At 46.1% G+C, this 19,918-nt stretch overlaps 1 protein-coding gene and 1 long non-coding RNA gene across 2 annotated transcripts in view; one reads left to right on the top strand and one right to left on the bottom strand.

Annotated features, from left to right (window-relative positions):
* pdlim5a (PDZ and LIM domain 5a) overlaps positions 1-19,918 on the bottom strand; it is a 142,262-nt gene that overhangs the window by 39,246 nt on the left and 83,098 nt on the right. The window contains exons 8-11 of the mRNA XM_052461102.1: positions 8,681-8,830; positions 2,554-2,631; positions 2,341-2,466; positions 1,858-2,004 (exon numbers count right to left, since the gene is read on the bottom strand). Of these exons, the coding sequence (XP_052317062.1) occupies positions 1,858-2,004; positions 2,341-2,466; positions 2,554-2,631; positions 8,681-8,830 (501 nt within the window). The remainder of the gene's footprint in view (positions 1-1,857; positions 2,005-2,340; positions 2,467-2,553; positions 2,632-8,680; positions 8,831-19,918) is intronic.
* On the top strand, positions 5,612-8,667 carry LOC127907203 (uncharacterized). Its single transcript, XR_008063712.1, has 3 exons — positions 5,612-7,594; positions 7,725-7,897; positions 8,027-8,667. It is a non-coding gene; the product is annotated as an uncharacterized LOC127907203 (long non-coding RNA).

The raw sequence follows: 19,918 nt of genomic DNA, 5'->3' as shown, positions 1-19,918 counted from the left end.
CACACACACACACACACACACACACACACACACACAGGTGCGAGCGCGCACAGTATACACCCCACACATATACACACACACGCACATATACAATATACAGAAATAAACCCACAAACCACAAACACATGCACACACATACAGTATACACACAAAAAGCAGTATATACACACACACACACACACAGATGGACTTGTATGAGCGTGGCTATTTCCTGGACATATGTCAGATCTCACATACTGCCACACTTGTTCTAAATACTTCTGTATGCCTACTGTCACGTTTGAACTCAGCCAAAATGCGTCTCGTGCCAAATTGTTTCGGCGGGATCATAGCTTGTCCGCTAGGTTTTCTCAGGGACACAACACGGCTGTTGCCATTTGCAGCGTGCTGAGGGAACTCGGCTGTTGTCAAGCAGCTAGCTAGCTACATTTCAGAGGCGGTGGCTTTAAAGTTCAACTCCCATAGACGGCTCTTTGTTGACACTAAGTTGGCTATTCCCAAATGGCACCCTAATCCCTATTTAGTAAACTATTTAAAGTAGTGCACTATGCAAGGGTGCACTGCTCAGTACACTTTAAATAGTATACTAAATAGGGAATAGGGTGCCATTTGGGAATAGCCGAAGACTCTCAATCAATTCCAAATGAACCCTTAGCCCCTCCTCTGTAGGCGCTCCTGTGTAGCCCCTCCTCTGTAGCCCCTCCTCTGTAGCCACTCCTCTGTAGGTGCTCCTCTGTAGCCCCTCCTCTGTAGGCGCTCCTGTGTAGCCCCTCCTCTGTAGCCCCTCCTCAGTAGCCCCTCCTCTGTAGGCGCTCCTGTGTAGCCCCTCCTCTGTAGCCCCTCCTCTATAGCCCCTCCTCTGTAGGCGCTCCTCTGTAGCCCCTCCTGTGTAGCCCCTCCTCTGTAGCCCCTCCTCTGTAGCCCCTCCTCTGTAGGCGCTCCTGTGTAGCCCCTCCTCTGTAGCCCCTCCTCTGTAGCCCCTCCTCTGTAGCCCCTCCTCTGTAGGCGCTCCTCTGTAGCCCCTCCTCTGTAGGCGCTCCTGTGTAGCCCCTCCTCTGTAGCCCCTCCTCTGTAGCCCCTCCTCTGTAGGCGCTCCTGTGTAGCCCCTCCTCTGTAGCCCCTCCTCTGTAGGCACTCCTCTGTAGCCCCTCCTCTGTAGCCCCTCCTCTGTAGCCCCTCCTGTGTAGCCCCTCCTCTGTAGGCGCTCCTCTGTAGCCCCTCCTCTGTAGGCACTCCTCTGTAGCCCCTCCTCTGTAGCCCCTCCTCTGTAGCCCCTCCTGTGTAGCCCCTCCTCTGTAGGCGCTCCTCTGTAGCCCCTCCTCTGTAGCCCCTCCTCTGTAGCCCCTCCTCTGTAGCCCCTCCTTTGTAGGCGCTCCTCTGTAGCCCCTCCTCTGTAGCCCCTCCTCTGTAGCCCCTCCTCTGTAGCCCCTCCTCTGTAGCCCCTCCTCTGTAGCCCCTCCTCTGTAGCCCCTCCACCTGTAGGTCTGAAAGGTTTTCAAAAGGGCGATATGGTGCTTGATGTTATCTTTAATTTGAACTTGACTAGACCTCTTCTTAAAGGCTGGATGGAATTTCCACCGTTTTGCTCATATCTATTCATTCTCTTCTGATCTAACAAGGTCGATATGGAATGGAGGGAAAGAACAGCGTTCTCTCTATCTGCCTTTCGTTATGTTTTTGTTTTGTTTTGTTAGATGCGGTTGTTAGTTAGTGACCCACGCTATAACATGCCGTCATGGGGAAATTGTGACATAAGTAATCAGGCATCGTTAATGGTTCATGTCAACAGGTCTTCAGTCTACATGGTAGAGTGAGTGATCGCCATACATTACATCACACGATGATGTCACCCGCTACCTCTTGTTGTTGGGCAGGTGTAAGGCACTAACACTCCGACGCTTCTTCTTCCTCAAGCGGAGGGGCGGGAGGGTGGTGATAGGCGTAATGAGCAAGGCATCCAATAGGGACTGAGAGACCGTCCCCTCAGGTGACCTGTGCGGGGTTCTTTTAACGAGGTAGTCATGGAAACACAAGGGGTTGACAGGACAGGAGAGGAGAGGACAGGAAAGGAGAGGACAGAAGTGGAGCGGACAGGACAGGAGAGCAGAGGACAGGACAGGACAAGAAGGTGGGACCGACAGGGTGAAGGGAACAGCTAGGACTGATGATTTCAGTGATGAATGCAGATCCACATTTACAATGACTAAAATCAATCTAGAATTCATCCTAAATAGAATGCATCTACTATGATCACTAAACCTCAGGTTAGCAATCTTTACACGCTTGCTTGCATGCACACACACACACACACACACATGCACACACAGCACTGAGCTTTACCTGGCCTGTAAACCAATAACAGTAGAATGGGACCGTATAGCCAGAGTCGGTGCACTAGGGGTGAGGGCCGGTGGGCAGGGACCACCTCGAGGGAGGAACTCCAGTGGGTTCAACAGGAGCTCTCGCCTGCACCCATAGAACAGAGGAAAGGGGGCAGCAGACTTTACACTGATAAGGACATTGGGATAGAGTAGAGTGGTATGATTCCCGTACCTCACTGGCTTTGGGGAAAGTAGTGGCTGTACTGCAGACACAGGAGAAAGATGTGTCAGTGACTGTACTGGAGAGGAGCTGGGAGGGACACAGAGATAAGAGGATGGATGGATAAGCATACTGTCAATGAACGGTTTCTTTCCTACTGTATATGGAGCCACTTGCCCAGAGAAACAAGTGCATTTATACTGTTGGCACATAATGAGAAGATCCTCTGGAGTGTGTGTTCATATCATTGGAAAGGCCATCACTGTGTGTATCTAGAGTCTTAGAGTAGGAGGGCTGATCTGGGATCAGTGTAGCGGTGCTGACCTAGGATCAGTGTAGCAGTCCTGATCTGGGATTAGAGTAGAAGGGCTGATCTGGGATCAGTGTAGCAGTCCTGATCTGGGATTAGAGTAGAAGGGCTGATCTGGGATCAGTAGCAGTGCTGATCTAGGATTAGGTCTCCCCATCTGATCTTATTCAAATCAAATCAATGTTTATTGGTCGGATACACAGGGTTGCAGATGTTATCGCAGGTGCAGTGAAATGCTTATGTTTCTAGCTTCAACAGTGCAGTAATAATACCCAGCGATACAGAACAATACACACACAATCCAAACAGTAAAAAAAATAAAAAATAAGAATATCAAAACGAGCAATGTCAGAGTCTGGAGTATATTATAGATACAACTATTGTACAAAACATTAGGAACACCTGCTCTTTCCATATGATCCCTTATTAATGTCACCTGTTAAATCCACTTCAATCAATGTTGATGAAGGGGAGGACCCGGTTTTTCAATTTTCGCCTAAAATGACATACCCAAATCTAACTGCCTGTAACTCAGGCCCTGAAACAAGGATATGTATATTCTTGGTACCATTTGAAAGGAAACACTTTGAAATGTGTAGAAATTTGAAAGGAATGTAGGAGAATATAACACAATAGATCAAGTACAGGATAATACAAAGACAAAAACCAACAGTTATTTTGTATTTTTTTGTACCATCATCTTTGAAATGCAAGAGAAAGGTCATCATGTATTACTCCAGCCCAGGTGCAATTTAGATTTTGGCCACTAGATGGAAGCAGTGTATGTGCAAAGTTTTAGACTGATCCAATGGACCATTTCCTTTCTGTTCAAACATTTGTATCTAGACTGCCTAAATGTGCCTAATTGGTTTCTTAATAACTTTTCATGTTCAAAACTGTGCACTCTCCTCAAACAATAGAATGGTATTATTTCACTGTAATAGCTATTATAAATTGGACTCCACCCTACCTGACACCCTAGACCCACTCCAATTTGCTTACCGCCCAAATAGGTCCACAGACGATGCAATCTCAACCACACTGCACACTGCCCTAACCCACCTGGACAAGAGGAATACCTATGTGAGAATGCTGTTCATCGACTACAGCTCGGCATTCAACACCATAGTACCCTCCAAGCTCGTCATCAAGCTCGAGACCCTGGGTCTCGACCCCGCCCTGTGCAACTGGGTACTGGACTTCCTGACGGGCCGCCCCCAGGTGGTGAGGGTAGGCAACAACATCTCCTCCCCGCTGATCCTCAACACGGGGGCCCCACAAGGGTGCGTTCTGAGCCCTCTCCTGTACTCCCTGTTCACCCACGACTGCGTGGCCACGCACGCCTCCAACTCAATCATCAAGTTTGCGGACGACACAACAGTGGTAGGCTTGATTACCAACAACGACGAGACGGCCTACAGGGAGGAGGTGAGGGCCCTCGGAGTGTGGTGTCAGGAAAATAACCTCACACTCAACGTCAACAAAACTAAGGAGATGATTGTGGACTTCAGGAAACAGCAGAGGGAACACCCCCTATCCACATCGATGGAACAGTAGTGGAGAGGGTAGCTAGTTTTAAGTTCCTCGGCATACACATCACAGACAAACTGAATTGGTCCACTCACACTGACAGCGTCGTGAAGAAGGCGCAGCAGCGCCTATTCAACCTCAGGAGGCTGAAGAAATTCGGCCTGTCACCAAAAGCACTCACAAACTTCTACAGATGCACAATCGAGAGCATCCTGGCGGGCTGTATCACCGCCTGGTACGGCAACTGCTCCGCCCTCAACCGTAAGGCTCTCCAGAGGGTAGTGAGGACTGCACAACGCATCACCGGGGGCAAACTACCTGCCCTCCAGGACACCTACACCACCCGTTGTTACAGGAAGGCCATAAAGATCATCAAGGACATCAACCACCCGAACCACTGCCTGTTCACCCCGCTATCATCCAGAAGGCGAGGTCAGTACAGGTGCATCAAAGCTGGGACCGAGAGACTGAAAAACAGCTTCTATCTCAAGGCCATCAGACTGTTAAACAGCCACCACTAACAGTGAGTGGCTGCTGCCAACACACTGTCATTGACACTGACCCAACTCCAGCCATTTTAATAATGGGAATTGATGGGAATTATGTAAATATATCACTAGCCACTTTAAACAATGCTACCTTATATAATGTTACTTACCCTACATTATTCATCTCATATGCATATGTATATACTGTACTCTACATCATCGACTGCATCCTTATGTAACACATGTATCACTAGCCACTTTAACTATGCCACTTTGTTTACTTTGTCTACACACTCATCTCATATGTATATACTGTACTCGATACCATCTACTGTATGCTGCTCTGTACCATCACTCATTCATATATCCTTATGTACATGTTCCTTATCCCCTTACACTGTGTATAAGACAGTAGTTTTGGAATTGTTAGTTAGATTACTTGTTGGTTATCACTGCATTGTCGGAACTAGAAGCACAAGCATTTCGCTACACTCGCATTTAACATCTGCTAACCATGTGTATGTGACAAATAAAATTTGATTTGATTTGATTTTGACAGTGCAGTTAGATGAAAAATACTTTTATCTTTCTGACCAATATCAGATGTGTCTATGTCCTGGGAAATGTTCTTATTACTTACAATCTCATGCTAATCGCATTAGCCTACGTTAGCTCAACATCCTGCAGGGGACCCACCAATCCTGAAGAAGATTTATTAAAGAAGGATTTTTAAGCCTTGAGACATGGATTGTATATGTGTGCCATTCAGCGGATGACTGACAAGATGGCGCTGATAGACCTGGACACCCTGTTCTTGGCTCCTAATCAACTTCGCAATGACATCTGCTACATACAGTGCATTCAGAAAGAGTTCAGACCCCTTGACTTTTTCCACATTTTGTTACGTTACTTTATTGAACCACATTTGGCAGCGATTACAGCCTTGAGTCTTCTTGGGTATGATGCCACAATATTGGCACACCTCTATTTGAGGAGTGTCTTCCATTCTTCTCTGCAGATCATTTCAAGTTCTGTCAGGTTGGACGGGGAACGTTGCTGCACAGCTATTTTCAGGTTTCTCCAGCGATGTTCAATCGGGTTCAAGTCCCGAAGCCACTCCTGCGTTGTCTTGGCTGTGTGTTAGGTTTGTTGTCCTGTTGGAAGATGAACCTTCGACCCAGTCTGAGGTCCTGAGCGCTCTGGAGCAGGTTTTCGTCAAGGATCTCGCTGTACTTTGTTCCGTTCATCTTTCCCTCGATCCTAACTAGTCTCGCAGTCCCTTCCTCGTGAGGAAGGTGAGGAATCAGCCCAGAACTACACGGCAGGACCTGGTCAATGACCTGAAGAGAGCTGGGACCACAGTCTCAAAGAAAACCATTAGTAACACACTACGCCGTCATGGATCAAAATCCTGCAGCACACGCAAGGTCCCCCTGCTCAAGCTAGCGCATGTCCAGGCCCGTCTGAAGTTTGCCAATGACCATCTGGATGATCCAGAGGAGGAATGGGAGAAGGTCATGTGGTCTGATGAGACAAAAATAGAGCTTTTTGGTCTAAACTCCACTCGCCGTGTTTGGAGGACGAAGAAGGATGAGTACAACCCCTAAGAATACCATCCCAACTGTGAAGCATGGAGGTGGAAACATCATTCTTTGGGGATGATTTTCTGCAAAGGGGACAGGAAGACTGCACCATGTTGAGGGGCCATGTATCGCGAGATCTTGGCCAACAACCTCCTTCCCTCAGTAAGAGCATTGAAGATGGGTCGTGGCTGAGTCTTCCAGCATGACAACGACCCGAAACACACAGCCAGGGCAACTAAGGAGTGGCTCCGTAAGAAGCATCTCAAGGTCCTGGAGTGGCCTAGCCAGTCTCCAGACCTGAACCCAATAGAAAATCTTTGGAGGGAGCTGAAAGTCCGTATTGCCCAGCGACAGCCCCGAAACCTGAAGGATCTGGAGTAGGTCTGTATGGAGGAGTGGGCCAAAATCCCTGCTGCAGTGTGTGCAACCCTGGTCAAGAACTACAGGAAACGTATGATCTCTGTAATTGCAAACAGAGGTTTCTGTACCAAATATTAAGTTCTGCTTTTCTGATGTATCAAATACTTATGTCATGCAATAAAATGCAAATTAATTACTTAAAAATCATACAATGTGATTTTCAGGATTTTTTTTGAAGTGTACCTATGATAAAAATTACAGACCTCTACATGCTTTGTAAGTAGGAAAACCTGCAAAATCGGCAGTGTATCAAATACTTGTTCTCCCCACTGTATATGCGACCTTAAAAAATGTATTTGATTTGAAGACAAAATATTTAAGTGCCTTTGAACGGGGTATGGTAGTTGGTGCCAGACATGCCAGTTGAGTGTCAAGAACTGCAACGCTGCTGGGTTTTTCACGACATCCAGCCAACTTGACACAACCGTGGGTAGAATTGGAGTCAATATGGGCCAGCATCCCTATGGAATGCTTTGGACACCTTGTAGAAAAGATGTGTACAGCAGTAGTTATATTGGATAAGCCATGACTAGAATACAGTATATACATCTAAAGTGGGTAAAACAGTATGTAAACATTATAGAAGTGACCAGTGTTCAATGACTCTATGTACATAGGGCAGCAGTCTAAGGTGCAGGGTAGAGTACTGGGTGGTAGCCGGCTAGAAACAGTGACTATAGTTCAGGGCAGGGTACTGGGGGAGGCTAGTTACAGTCACTAAGGTTCAGGGCAGGGTACTGGGGGAGGCTAGTTACAGTCACTAAGGTTCAGGGCAGGGTACTGGGGGGAGGCTAGTAACAGTGACTAAGGTTCAGGGCAGGGTACTGGGGAAAGCTAGTAACAGTGACTAAGGTTCAGGGCAGGGTACTGGGGAAAGCTAGTAACAGCGACTAAGGTTCATAGTAGGGTACTGGGGGGAGGCTAGTAACATTGACTAAGGTTCAGGGCAGGGTACTGGGAGAGGCTAGCTACAGTGACTAAGGTCCAGGGCAGGGTACTGGGGAAGGCTAGTAACAGTGACTAAGGTTCAGGGCAGGGTGCTGGGGAAGGCTAGTAACAGTGACTAAGGTTCAGGGCAGGGTACTGGGGAAGGCTAGTAACAGTGACTAAGGTCCAGGCCAGGGTACTGGGGAAGGCTAGTAACAGTGACTAAGGTTCAGGGCAGGGTACTGGGGGGAGGCTAGTAACAGTGACTAAGGTCCAGGGCAGGGTACTGGGCGAAGGCTGGCTGGTGGTGACTGTTTAATAGTCTGATGGCCTGAAGATAGAAGCTGTTTGTCAGTCTCTCGGTACCAGCTTTGATGCACCTGTACGGTCTCTTCCTTCTAGATGATAGCGACGTGAACAGGCAGTGGCTCGGGTGGCTGAGGTCCTTCATTATTATCTAAAAGGCCAAACTGATCCTAGATCAGCACTCACTACTAATCTGAGATGCATTATGTCTCTGCATTATTATCTAAAAAGCCAAACCGATCCTATATCAGCACTCACTATTAATCTGAGATGCACTGTGTCTCTGCAGTGTTTACCCAGGGTAGACACCGGTTTTAAACTGTCATTTTGTTACAGGGGGTTGATACTTTAACCCTAGTGTTTTCTAGAGCTGTGGTCCAAGGCCTTAACGTACATTCCTCTACTAACACCCTGCATCAATGTTCATTGAGAAAGTTTCACTAAACCAATCACAGGTTTCTCATGTTCTGACCTCACCTGGCCAACCTTCCAATGGGAGGAAAATAATGAACGGTGTTTGCTGACTCAGAGCTTTTTATGATCAATTTCACAATAATTTGTTTGCTTTGTTGTACCTGTGCATAGGTGAGAGAGGAGCCGTATGTATTTGGTCTGTAGCAGAGGAGTCGTCTTTGTGATGGACATCACAAGCTTCCCAATCCGACCCAATGGCTTGAATCTCTCCTAGGTCACCATCGCCCTCTAGTGGTGTCAAAAGGGAACTGCTAGAGGAATTAAAAAATTGTGGAACATGATAGAGCCACATGCCCTGATCATAACGTTTGTGCTTCACCATTGCATAAATATATATGTAATCATCAAATCAAATGTTATTTGTCACATGTTTTGTAAACAACAGGCGTAGACTAACAGTGAAATGCTTAATTATGGGTATTTTTCCAACATAAAGATACAAAAATATACATACAGTACCAGTCTAAAGTTTGGACACAGCTACTCATTCAAAGGTTGTCTTTATTTTGACTATTTCCTACATTGTAGAATAATAGCGCAGACATCAACACTATGAAATAACACATACGGAATCGTGTACTGTAGGTAGGGGTAGTGACTAGGCAACAGGATAGATGATAGACTGAGCTGTAACAGCAGCGTATGGATGAGAAAGTGTGTGTGTGGCATCAGTGTACATGTGCGCGCATGTTATGTGTGTGTCTGTGGACGTATGCTGTGTGTGTGTATGTCTATGTGTGTGTCTGTGGACGTATGCTGTGTGTGTGTATGTCTATGTGTGTGTCTGTGGACGTATGCTGTGTGTGTGTATGTCTATGTGTGTGTCTGTGGACGTATGCTGTGTGTGTGTATGTCTATGTGTGTGTCTGTGGACGTATGCTGTGTGTGTGTATGTCTATGTGTGTGTCTGTGGACGTATGCTGTGTGTGTGTATGTCTATGTGTGTGTCTGTGGACGTATGCTGTGTGTGTGTATGTCTATGTGTGTGTCTGTGGACGTATGCTGTGTGTGTGTATGTCTATGTGTGTGTCTGTGGACGTATGCTGTGTGTGTGTATGTCTATGTGTGTGTCTGTGGACGTATGCTGTGTGTGTGTATGTCTATGTGTGTGTCTGTGGACGTATGCTGTGTGTGTGTATGTCTATGTGTGTGTCTGTGGACGTATGCTGTGTGTGTGTATGTCTATGTGTGTGTCTGTGGACGTATGCTGTGTGTGTGTATGTCTATGTGTGTGTTGGGGTGTCAGTGTAAATGTGTTAGTCCAGTGTGTGTGTATGTCTATGTGTGTGTTGGGGTGATCAGTGTAAGTGTGTTAGTCTTGTGTGTGTATGTCTATGTGTGTGTTGGGGGGGTCAGTAAAAGTGTGTTAGTCCAGTGTGTGTGTATGTCTATGTGTGTGTTGGGGTGTCAGTGTAAGTGTGTTAGTCCAGTGTGTGTGTATGTCTATGTGTGTGTTGGGGTGATCAGTGTAAGTGTGTTAGTCCAGTGTGTGTGTATGTCTATGTGTGTGTTGGGGTGTCAGTGTAAGTGTGTTAGTCCAGTGTGTGTGTATGTCTATGTGTGTGTTGGGGTGTCAGTGTAAGTGTGTTAGTCCTGTGTGTGTGCATAGAGTCAGTGCCGGAGAGTTGAAAAAGGGTCATTGCAGGTAGTCCGGGTGGCCATTTTATTATCTATTTAGCAGTCTTGTTTAGCAGTCTTGGCTTGGGGGTAGAGGTTGTTCAGGGTCCTGTTGGTTCCAGACTTGGTGCACTGGTACCGCTTGTCATGCGCTAGCAGAGGGAACAGTCTATGGCTTGGGTGGCTGGAGTCTTTGACAATCTTTTGGGCCTTCCTCTGACACCGCCTGGTATAGAGGTCCTGGATGGGAGCTTGGCCCCAGTGATGTAGTGGGTGGTATGCACTACCCCCTGTAGCGACTTGCGGTCGGGGTGCATTGCAGTTTCCGCACCAAGCGGTAATGCAGCCAGTCAAGATGCTCTTAATTGTGTGTAACAGGGTTGAAATAGATATCCCTAGTTGTGTGAGTTTTGTCATAATGAAGCAGCCAGGTTATGTATATGTATGAACAGTTGTGGCGACACCTGCTGTATTATTGGTGCAACTGCATCTCCGTGCGCATGATCTCGCAGCATCCAGCCAAAGAGTTGTTCAACTTTGATGGAGGTTATGTATCGTGCTCCATGCTACACCCAGTGTTTTCCCTTTTAAAAAGATATCTGATGTATGTTAAAGTCTGAAAACGATATTGTTTTCTAATCACTATCGATGTTGACATGTTATGTGATAGTGTTACAGAGTTGTGTCCTGTATTTACATTTTGATGGACATTTACAAAGTTAGCACGTTGCTGAACGCTAAAGGCTAGCATCTGTCCTGTACTTTCCTTGCTAATGAGGTTCATCACCTTGTGAAGTGTACATTTATTTTTTATTTCATAAAACTCAGATTTCATGACAGATTTGCATTTGCTCTGAAGTTTACACATTGTGTTGTGTGTATGTCTACAGAATAAACCGTGAAAGAGAACAGCACTGTGAAAGAGAACAGCACTGTGAAAGAGAACAGCACTGTGAAAGAGAACAGCACTGTGTCCTTTATCGATGAGCGATATGAGAGCCTTTACAGGTGCAGCTCTAGAACGTGTTCAGGATCCTTACATGCTGACCACATCGCTCGCGTTGCAAAATAAATGTAAACATAAGTTATTCCATTAATTCACCCCCACTGCTCATGCGAACGAGCGTCTGTGTTGCCGAGCGCTAAAATAGAAGTCAGTTCTATTTGTGACACTGAACACGGGGCAAGTCCTGCCTCTCCCATCTCCTCATTGGTTTATAGAAGCAGATACTCAGGTGCCATCTCTTCATTGGTTATACCCACGTGGGTGATTGAAAGATGAATGAAAGTTAGATGCCAGTCACCATATAACGTCCAAAGAAGAAGAAGCCTGGAAGGAGGACAGATGACGAGAAACGATTATGTTGACCGTTTTATGTGTGGATTAATTGTTGGAGTAGAGGACCAGGTGCATTTTAGGTAAAATAACAACTCAACGTTTATATCCCAGGACAAATTAGCTAGCAACAGCAAGCTAGCAAGAGCAAGCTAGTCAGCTAAATTTAATTCCATTTGTATTAGTCACATTCACCTTACAGTGAAACGCTTACTTACGAGCCCCTAACCAACAATACGGTTAAACATTAAAAATAAATACAGAGAAGAATAAGAAATAAAATGAACAAGTAATTAAAGAGCAGCAGTAAAATAACAATAGTGAGACTATATACAGGGGGATACCGGTACAGAGTCAATGTGCGGGGGCACGGGTTAGTTGAGGTAATATGTACATGTGGGTAGAGTTATTTAAAGTGACAATGCATAGATGATAACAACAGAGAGTAGCACGATGCAAAAGAGGGTGGGTGGCAATGCAAATAGTCTGGGTAGCCATTTGATTAGATTTTCAGGAGTCTTATGGCTTGGGGGTTGAAGCTGTTTTAGAAGCCTCTTGGACCTAGACTTGGCGCTGCTACCGTTTGCAATGCGGTAGCAGGGGGAACAGTCTATGGCTTGGGTGGCTGGAGTCTTTGACAATTTTTAGGGCCTTCCTCTGACACCGCCTGGTATAGAGGTCCTGGATGGCAGGGAGCTTGGCCCCAGTGGTGTACTGGGCCGTTTGCACTGCCCTCTGTAGTGCCTTGCGGTCGGTATGCTCTTGATGGTGCAGCTGTAGAACCTTTTGAGGATCTGAGGACCCATGCCAAATCTTTTCAGTCTCCTGAGGGGGAATAGGTTTTGTCATGCCCTCTTCACGACTGTCTGGTGTGTTTGGACCATGATAGTTTGTTGGTGATGTGGACACCAAGGAACTTGAAGCTCTCAACCTGCTCCACTGCAGCCCCGTCGATGAGAATAGGGGCATACTCGGTCCTCTTTTTCCTGGAGTCCACAATCATCTCCTTAGTCTTGGTTACGTTGAAGGAGAGGTTGTTGTCCTGGCAACACACGGCCAGGTCTCTGACTTCCTCCCTATAGACTGTCTCATCGTTGTCGGTGATCAGGCCTACCACTGTTGTGTAATTGGCAGACTTAATGATGGTGTTGGAGTCCTGCCTGGCCGTGCAGTCATGAGTGAACAGGAAGTACAGGAGGGGGCTGAGCATGCACCGAGGAGCCCCTGTGTTGAGGATCAGTATGGTGGATGTGTTGTTACCTACCCTTACCACCTGGGGGCGGCCTGTCAGGATATCCAGGATACAGTTGCAGAGGGAGGTTATTAGTCCCAGAGTCCTTAGCTTATTGATAAGCTTTGAGGGCACTCTGGTGTTGAAAGCTGAGCTGTAGTCAATGAATAGCATTCTCACATAGGTGTTCCTTTTGTCCAGGTGGGAAAGGGCAGTGTGGAGTGCAATAGAGATTGCATCATCTGTGGATCTGTTGGGGTGGTATGCAAATTGGAGTGGGACTAGGGTTTCTGGGATAATGGTGTTGATGTGAGACATGGCCAGCCTTTCAAAGCACTTCATGGCTACAGAAGTGAGTGCTACGGGTCGGGTAGTTATTTAGGCAGGTTAGCTTAGTGTTCTTGGGCACAGGCACTATGGTGGTCTGCTTAAAACATGTTGGTATTAGAGACTCAGACTGGGAGAGGTTGAAAATGTCAGTGAAGACACTTGCTGGTTGGTCAGCGCATGTTCGCAGTACACATCCTGCTAATCAGTCTGGCCCTGCGGCCTTGTGAAATTTGACCTGTTTAAAGGTCTCACTCACATCGGCTTTCGGAGAGTGTGATCACACAGTCTTCTGGAACAGCTGGTGCTCTCATGCATGTTTCAGTGCCATTTGCCTCGGAGCGAGCATGGAAGTAGTTTAGCTTGTCTGGTAGGCGATAAATGTTTAATGCTTTTTGACCTGTCTCCAAACTAATATAATAGGTTCAGAGTTTGTTTTGATATTTAAACCTGCGTGTTCGCGTTTGTGTGGCGGGACAAAACCAATTTGAGCACGATGGCGCACGATGGAGCACATGCGTGACCGATTTGGGTACCATGCCAAATCTTTTCAGCCTCCTGATGGGGAAGAAACGTTTTCGTGCCCTCTTCACAACTGTGTGGGTTGTGGAGAGACTCACTTAGCTGTCATCAAGACAAAGGGTGGCTACTTTGAAGAACCTCAAATATAAAATGTATTTTTATATGTTTAACACTTTCTTGGTTACTACATGATTCCATATGTGCTATTTCATAGTTTTGATGTCTTCACTATTATTCTACAATGTAGAAAATAGTAAAATAGAGAAAAACCCTGGAATGAGTAGGTGTGTCCAAACTTTTGACTGGTACTTTTACATACCCAAAAATGCTAACCTCCTTTGTTATTGTAATGGTGAGCGGTTAGCATTTTTGGGGGCGGGGGGGTATGATATTTGTGCGTCTGTAACTTTCTCACTCATCATTATTCACGATTCGTTCAGGATTATCCATAATCATGGCAACATTCACATTAATATAGAAGTGTTTAGAAACATACTGTTTTCTTATTTACAACAAAAGTGACTCCAAAGTGACACCATATATTATTTACCATGTAATTTCTATTGGGCACAAAATCATCTGAAATACAAACAAAACAAACAGCAAATGCATCCAACAAATGTGTAGAGTCACCAGCTGGATGTTATCATTGGTGCTAGGAATATGGGACCAAATACTCAACTTTTTACTACTTTAATACACATGTTGGTGAATTTGTCCCAGTATTTTTGGTCCTCTAAAATGGGGGGGACTATATTCAAAAAGTTCTGTAATTTCTAAACTGTTCACGCGATATGGATGAAGATACATTCAAACGAAATCTGTCAGTCTTCACTTTACCCTCCTAGTCATGATATCATTTCAAATCCAAAGTGCTGGAGTACAGAGCCAAAACAATAAAAATGTGTCACTGTCCCAATACTTTTGGAGCTCACTGTATGTCCACAAAGGGACACAGTGCAGAGTGAGGAGTCGAAAGGTCAAAGGTGAAAAGGTCAGCAGTCAGAGAGTGGATGAGTGTGACTGTGCCTGACCTGGCCGTCGTTTGTCTCAGCTATAATGGGAGAACTATTGTCAGAGAGAAGAAGAAGATAGAAAGGGTGAAATTAATGCTTCTTAACTTTATTGAAACATCATGACAACTCATGATGACATCACATTCAAAGCACATAACAGAAGTTGAGGCTAATATACCCTGTACATAATGTAATGTATTAAAGAGATTCTCCGGTACATTTCTATACTTTTTAGCCAGTATTTCTGAAAGTAGCGCTCTCTCTCTCTCTCTCTCTCTCTCTCTCTCTCTCTCTCTCTCTCTCTCTCTCTCTCTCTCTCTCTCTCTCTGCTGTGGATGCATGATGTGGCTCTTGCTATAATTTTTGTTATCATCACAATACACGGTCTTATAAGTTATAAAAACTCAATCCCAGGGATGAAATGATACTAGCAGAAGTAGTCTGTTTCTAACAATAATACCACTTTTTTTTTCTCCAGAAAAACGTCCCATTTGTCCTCCAAGAGTGTCTGAATACCTTTCACAGAAAACACTTCCCCAGGACATGCCAGAGTAGGAGTGCAGAGGGGAGGAGACAGGTTAAAGAAGGATTTTTAAGCCTTGTGACAATTGAAACAGGTATTGTGTATGTGTGCCATTCAGAGGTTGAGTGGGCATGACACAATATTTAAGTGCCTTTGAATGGGGTATGGTAGTAGGTGCCAGGCACACCGGTTTGAGTGCGTCAAGAACTGCAACGCTGCTGGGGTTTTCACACTCAAGAATTTCCTGTGTGTATCAACAATGGTCCACCATCCTAAGGACATCCAGCCAACATGACACAACTGTGGGAAGCATAGTAGTCAACATGGGCCATCATCCTCGTGGACTGCTTTCGGCACCTTGTAGAGTCCATGCCCCAAAGAATTTAGGCTGTTCTGAGGGTGTTCCTAATGTTTTGTATCCTCAGTGTATGTATTTAATATGTTTGATTATTCTGTTAACCACAGCAGCAGGCTCACTGTAGCCGTCCAACCCTGTAATCAAGGGTCCTCTGCCCAAAAACGGTCCACTTTTTGTTGGCAGTGTCCGTTTTAACAGCAGTACACATACATTTCATGAGGAATCTACACCACAATGGAAATAACCCTTATGGTTTTATTATGTTCAATCCCCAATAATATTGTGTGTCACTGGCTGGAGCAACTTCTACTTTTAATGGTTACATGATACAGTACAACCAATCAACCAATCAGCCAGTCAACCAATCAACCATCAGTAGACACTATCAGGTTTCAAACATGACCCAACTGTTACACTAAGATATTGCATCTCTCTGAAGAGCTATGTACATTATACTATAGATAAATATACTATAGACCATTATACTATAGATAAATATACTATAGACCATTATACTATATATAAATATACTATAGACCATTATACTATAGATAAATATACTATAGACCATTATACTATAGATAAATATACTATAGACCATTATACTATAGATAAATATACTATAGACCATTATACTATAGATAAATATACTACATACCATTATACTATAGATAAATATACTATAGAACATTATACTATAGAGAAATATACTATAGAGAAATATACTGTGAGATTGTGAGCCAAACTGGGTAGTAAAATTATACGGGACACAGTCGATGACATTTGGGATGGCAGTTGTGCTCTAGGCTAATACGCACGCAAGCACACACACACACACACACACGTGGCAACCCGCAGGGTCCGAGTAAGAGCCACTCCCCCAAACAAATTAATTATTTTCTTCAAGATAAAAACATAGGACAGAGAAACCTGTTTTATAGATAATCTGGTGCTATTTTACACATTCTGCCATGAGGCTGAGAGAAAAAGATCATTTCCTGTGATTCGAAAAAAAATTCATGGCTTATGAAATCTTCATACGCTATCTGGGGGGCACGATCTCCAGAGGGACCCCAACCCCAAAATCTTGGGGGGGCCCCTGCCTTGCGGGGGCTGTGGGGGGGTGTACTACACCAGTGACACACTCACACAAACAGAGGGCACTATTGGAGGGTAAGGACGTTGAGTGTGCGTGCAGACACCCCGTGATGCCAGTCTCTCAGCTTGGTGTATTTCGGTCCGATCACCTGGGTGTTCACCTTTCTCGCTCTGCCACCCACCCGGAAAGGAGTGAGGAGAGAGGAGAGAGGGAGAGAGGAGTAAGGAGAGAGGAGTGAGGAGAGAGGGAGAGAGGAGAGGGGGAGAGAGGAGTGAGGAAATAGGAGTGAGAAGAGAGGAGTGAGGAGAGAGGAGAGGGGGAGAGAGGAGTGAGAAGAGGGAGTGAGGAGAGAGGGAGTAAGGAGAGAGGAGTGAGGAGAGAGGAGTAAGGAGAGAGGAGTGAGGAGAGAGAGGAGTAAGGAGAGAGGAGTGAGGAGAGAAGGAGAGACGGAGAGAGGGAGAGAGGAGTGAGGAGAGAGGGAGAGAGGAGAGAGGAGTGAGGAGAGAGGAGAGAGGGAGAGAGGAGTAAGGAGAGAGGAGTGAGGAGAGAGATTGAGAGAGGAGTGAGAAGAGGGAGTGAGGAGAGGGAGTGAGGGAGAGAGGAGAGAGGAGTGAGGAGAGATGGAGAGAGGGGTGAGGAGAGAGGAAAGAGTAAAGAGGAGAGGGAGTAAGGAGAGAGGGAGAGAGGGGTGAGGAGAGAGGAAGAGGAGAGGGAGTGAGGACAGAGGGAGAGGAATGAGGAGAAAGGGAGGAGAGAGGAGAGATGGAGAGAGGAGTGAGGAAAGAGGAAAGGGAGTGAGGAGAGATGAGTGAGGAGAGATGGTTGAGGAGAGAGGTAGTGAGGAGAGACGAGAGAGGAGAGAGGAGAGAGGAAAGAGAAGAGGGAGTGAGGAGAGAGGAGTGAGGAGAGATGGTTGAGGAGAGAGGAAGTGAGGAGAGAGGAGAGAGGAAAGAGAAGAGGGAGTGAGGAGAGAGGAGTGAGGAGAGATGGTTGAGGAGAGAGGGAGTGAAGAGAAAGGGAGTGAGGAGGAGAGACGGAGAGAGGAGTGAGGAGAGGGAGTGAGGAGAGAGGAGTGAGGAGAGATGGTTGAGGAGAAAGGTAGTGAGGAGAGAGGAGAGAGGGAGAGAGGAGTGAGGATAGAGGGAGTGAGGAGAGAGGGAGTGAGGACAGAGGAGAGATGGTTGAGGAGAGAGGGAGTGAGGAGAGAGGGAGAGGGGAGAGAGGGGAGAGGGGAGAGGAGTGAGGGAGAGAGGAGTGAGGAGAGAGGAGTGAGGAGAGAGAGGGAGTGAGGAGAGAGGAGTGAGGAGAGATGGTTGAGGAGAAAGGTAGTGAGGAGAGAAGTGAGGAGAGAGGGAGTGAGGAGAGGGAGTGAGGACAGAGGAGAGATGGTTGAGGAGAGAGGGAGTGAGGAGAGAGGGAGAGGGGAGAGAGGGGAGAGGAGTGAGGGAGAGAGGAGTGAGGAGAGAGGGGAGAGGAGAGGGGAGAGAGGGGTGAGGGAGAGAGGAGAGAGGGGAGAGGAGTGAGGAGAGAGCGCGAGTGACAAAGAAAGTCAAGAAGAGGAAGAGAAAAAGAAAACGAGAATATGAATAAAACTATATATGGAAATATAAACTCAAGTTGTAGAAAGCTACGCCATTATGACACATTATGATGCGTTAAAGACACTGTTATGGATACGTCATGAACCACACTTCAAGTGTTACCCGAAAAGCTGAATAAAGGACAAATGGATGAACATGGAATGAGTTGCTGGTCACAACAATCCAGGAAGCATGATCACATCACACACGGGTGAGCATTCCAAATAGACCAACAGGCCCTGGTCATAAGCAGTGCACTGTACAGGAAATAGGATGTAATTTGGGACGGAAACATGAAGCCATGCACATCCCCAGTCATGAAGATGCTTCTATAAGGAAAGACAGTGGTCATTATTCAAATGAACACGTTAACGACCACAGCATGATCAAGCCCTGCCATAACCACCTGGATACCAAGACAAAACTGCAAGGCGAACGCAAATCATGACCACAGCACTATAATCACCTCAACCCCACAGACTGCACCACGGTCATGTTCACAAGAAAACCTCAGAAAGCAACACACATACACACACACACACAGAGGTAGTATGTCGAACATACTGTAGGAAATATTGTCACATTTGGCAAACACATTATTTTGGAGGACCTCATTTCTAACTCTGTTCTCTCATGGGAATCCACTACAGACAGTCCACACTGCAGGGTGACGTTTCCCCTAGGTACAGATCTAGGATCAGCTTCCCCCTCCCCAATCCTAACCTTAACAAATAATAGGAAAAATGCTAAATTGACCCAAGATTTGCATCTTGTTGTGTGTTGATGCCAGCCACTAGGCTCACCCCAGAGCCACATTCACTACAACTATGCTAAGCACTGGCCCAGAGTCAGACCTCTCAGATTGAAACGGTTTACTGTAACTCCGGCTATGCCAGGTTTATCTCAAGTGGCTTCCTCCCTCTAATTTGGTGGTCAACTAAGCATGCAGGAGTTACTGTAACAGGATTTGGGCATTTGGGATAGTGTGTGTGGTGTGTGTGTGTGTGGTGTGTGTGTTTAGATATTCACAGGATGAATGTCCCATGTAACTACCAGAGTGCCCATTATGATGACCAAATGCCTATTGTGACTACTAGATACCCCATATGACTACTAGATACCCCATATGACTACTAAATTCCCCATGTGACTACTGGACGCCCAATGTGACTACTGGATGCCCAATGTGACTACTGGATGTCCAATGTGACTACTGGATGCCCAATGTGACTACTGGATGCCCAATGTGACTACTGGATGCCCAATGTGACTACTGGATGCCCAATGTGACTACTGGATGCCCAATGTGACTACTGGATGCCCAATGTGACTACTGGATGCCCAATGTGACTACTGGATGCCCAATGTGACTACTGGATGCCCAATGTGACTACTGGATGCCCAATGTGACTACTGGATTCCCAATGTGACTACTGGATGCCCAATGTGACTACTGGATGCCCAATGTGACTACTGGATGCCCAATGTGACTACTGGATTCCCAATGTGACTACTGGATGCCCAATGTGACTACTGGATGCCCAATGTGACTACTGGATGCCCAATGTGACTACTGGATGCCCAATGTGACTACTGGATGCCCAATGTGACTACTGGATGCCCAATGTGACTACTGGATGCCCAATGTGACTACTGGATGCCCAATGTGACTACTGGATGCCCAATGTGACTACTGGATGCCCAATGTGACTATTAGATTCCACACGCAA

Source organism: Oncorhynchus keta, chromosome 14 (genome assembly GCF_023373465.1).
Source record: "Oncorhynchus keta strain PuntledgeMale-10-30-2019 chromosome 14, Oket_V2, whole genome shotgun sequence".
In the NCBI taxonomy this organism is placed as follows: Eukaryota; Metazoa; Chordata; class Actinopteri; order Salmoniformes; family Salmonidae; genus Oncorhynchus; species Oncorhynchus keta.
The sequence above is the reverse complement of the archived record's forward strand: the minus strand, read 5'-3'. Positions and strand labels throughout refer to the sequence as shown.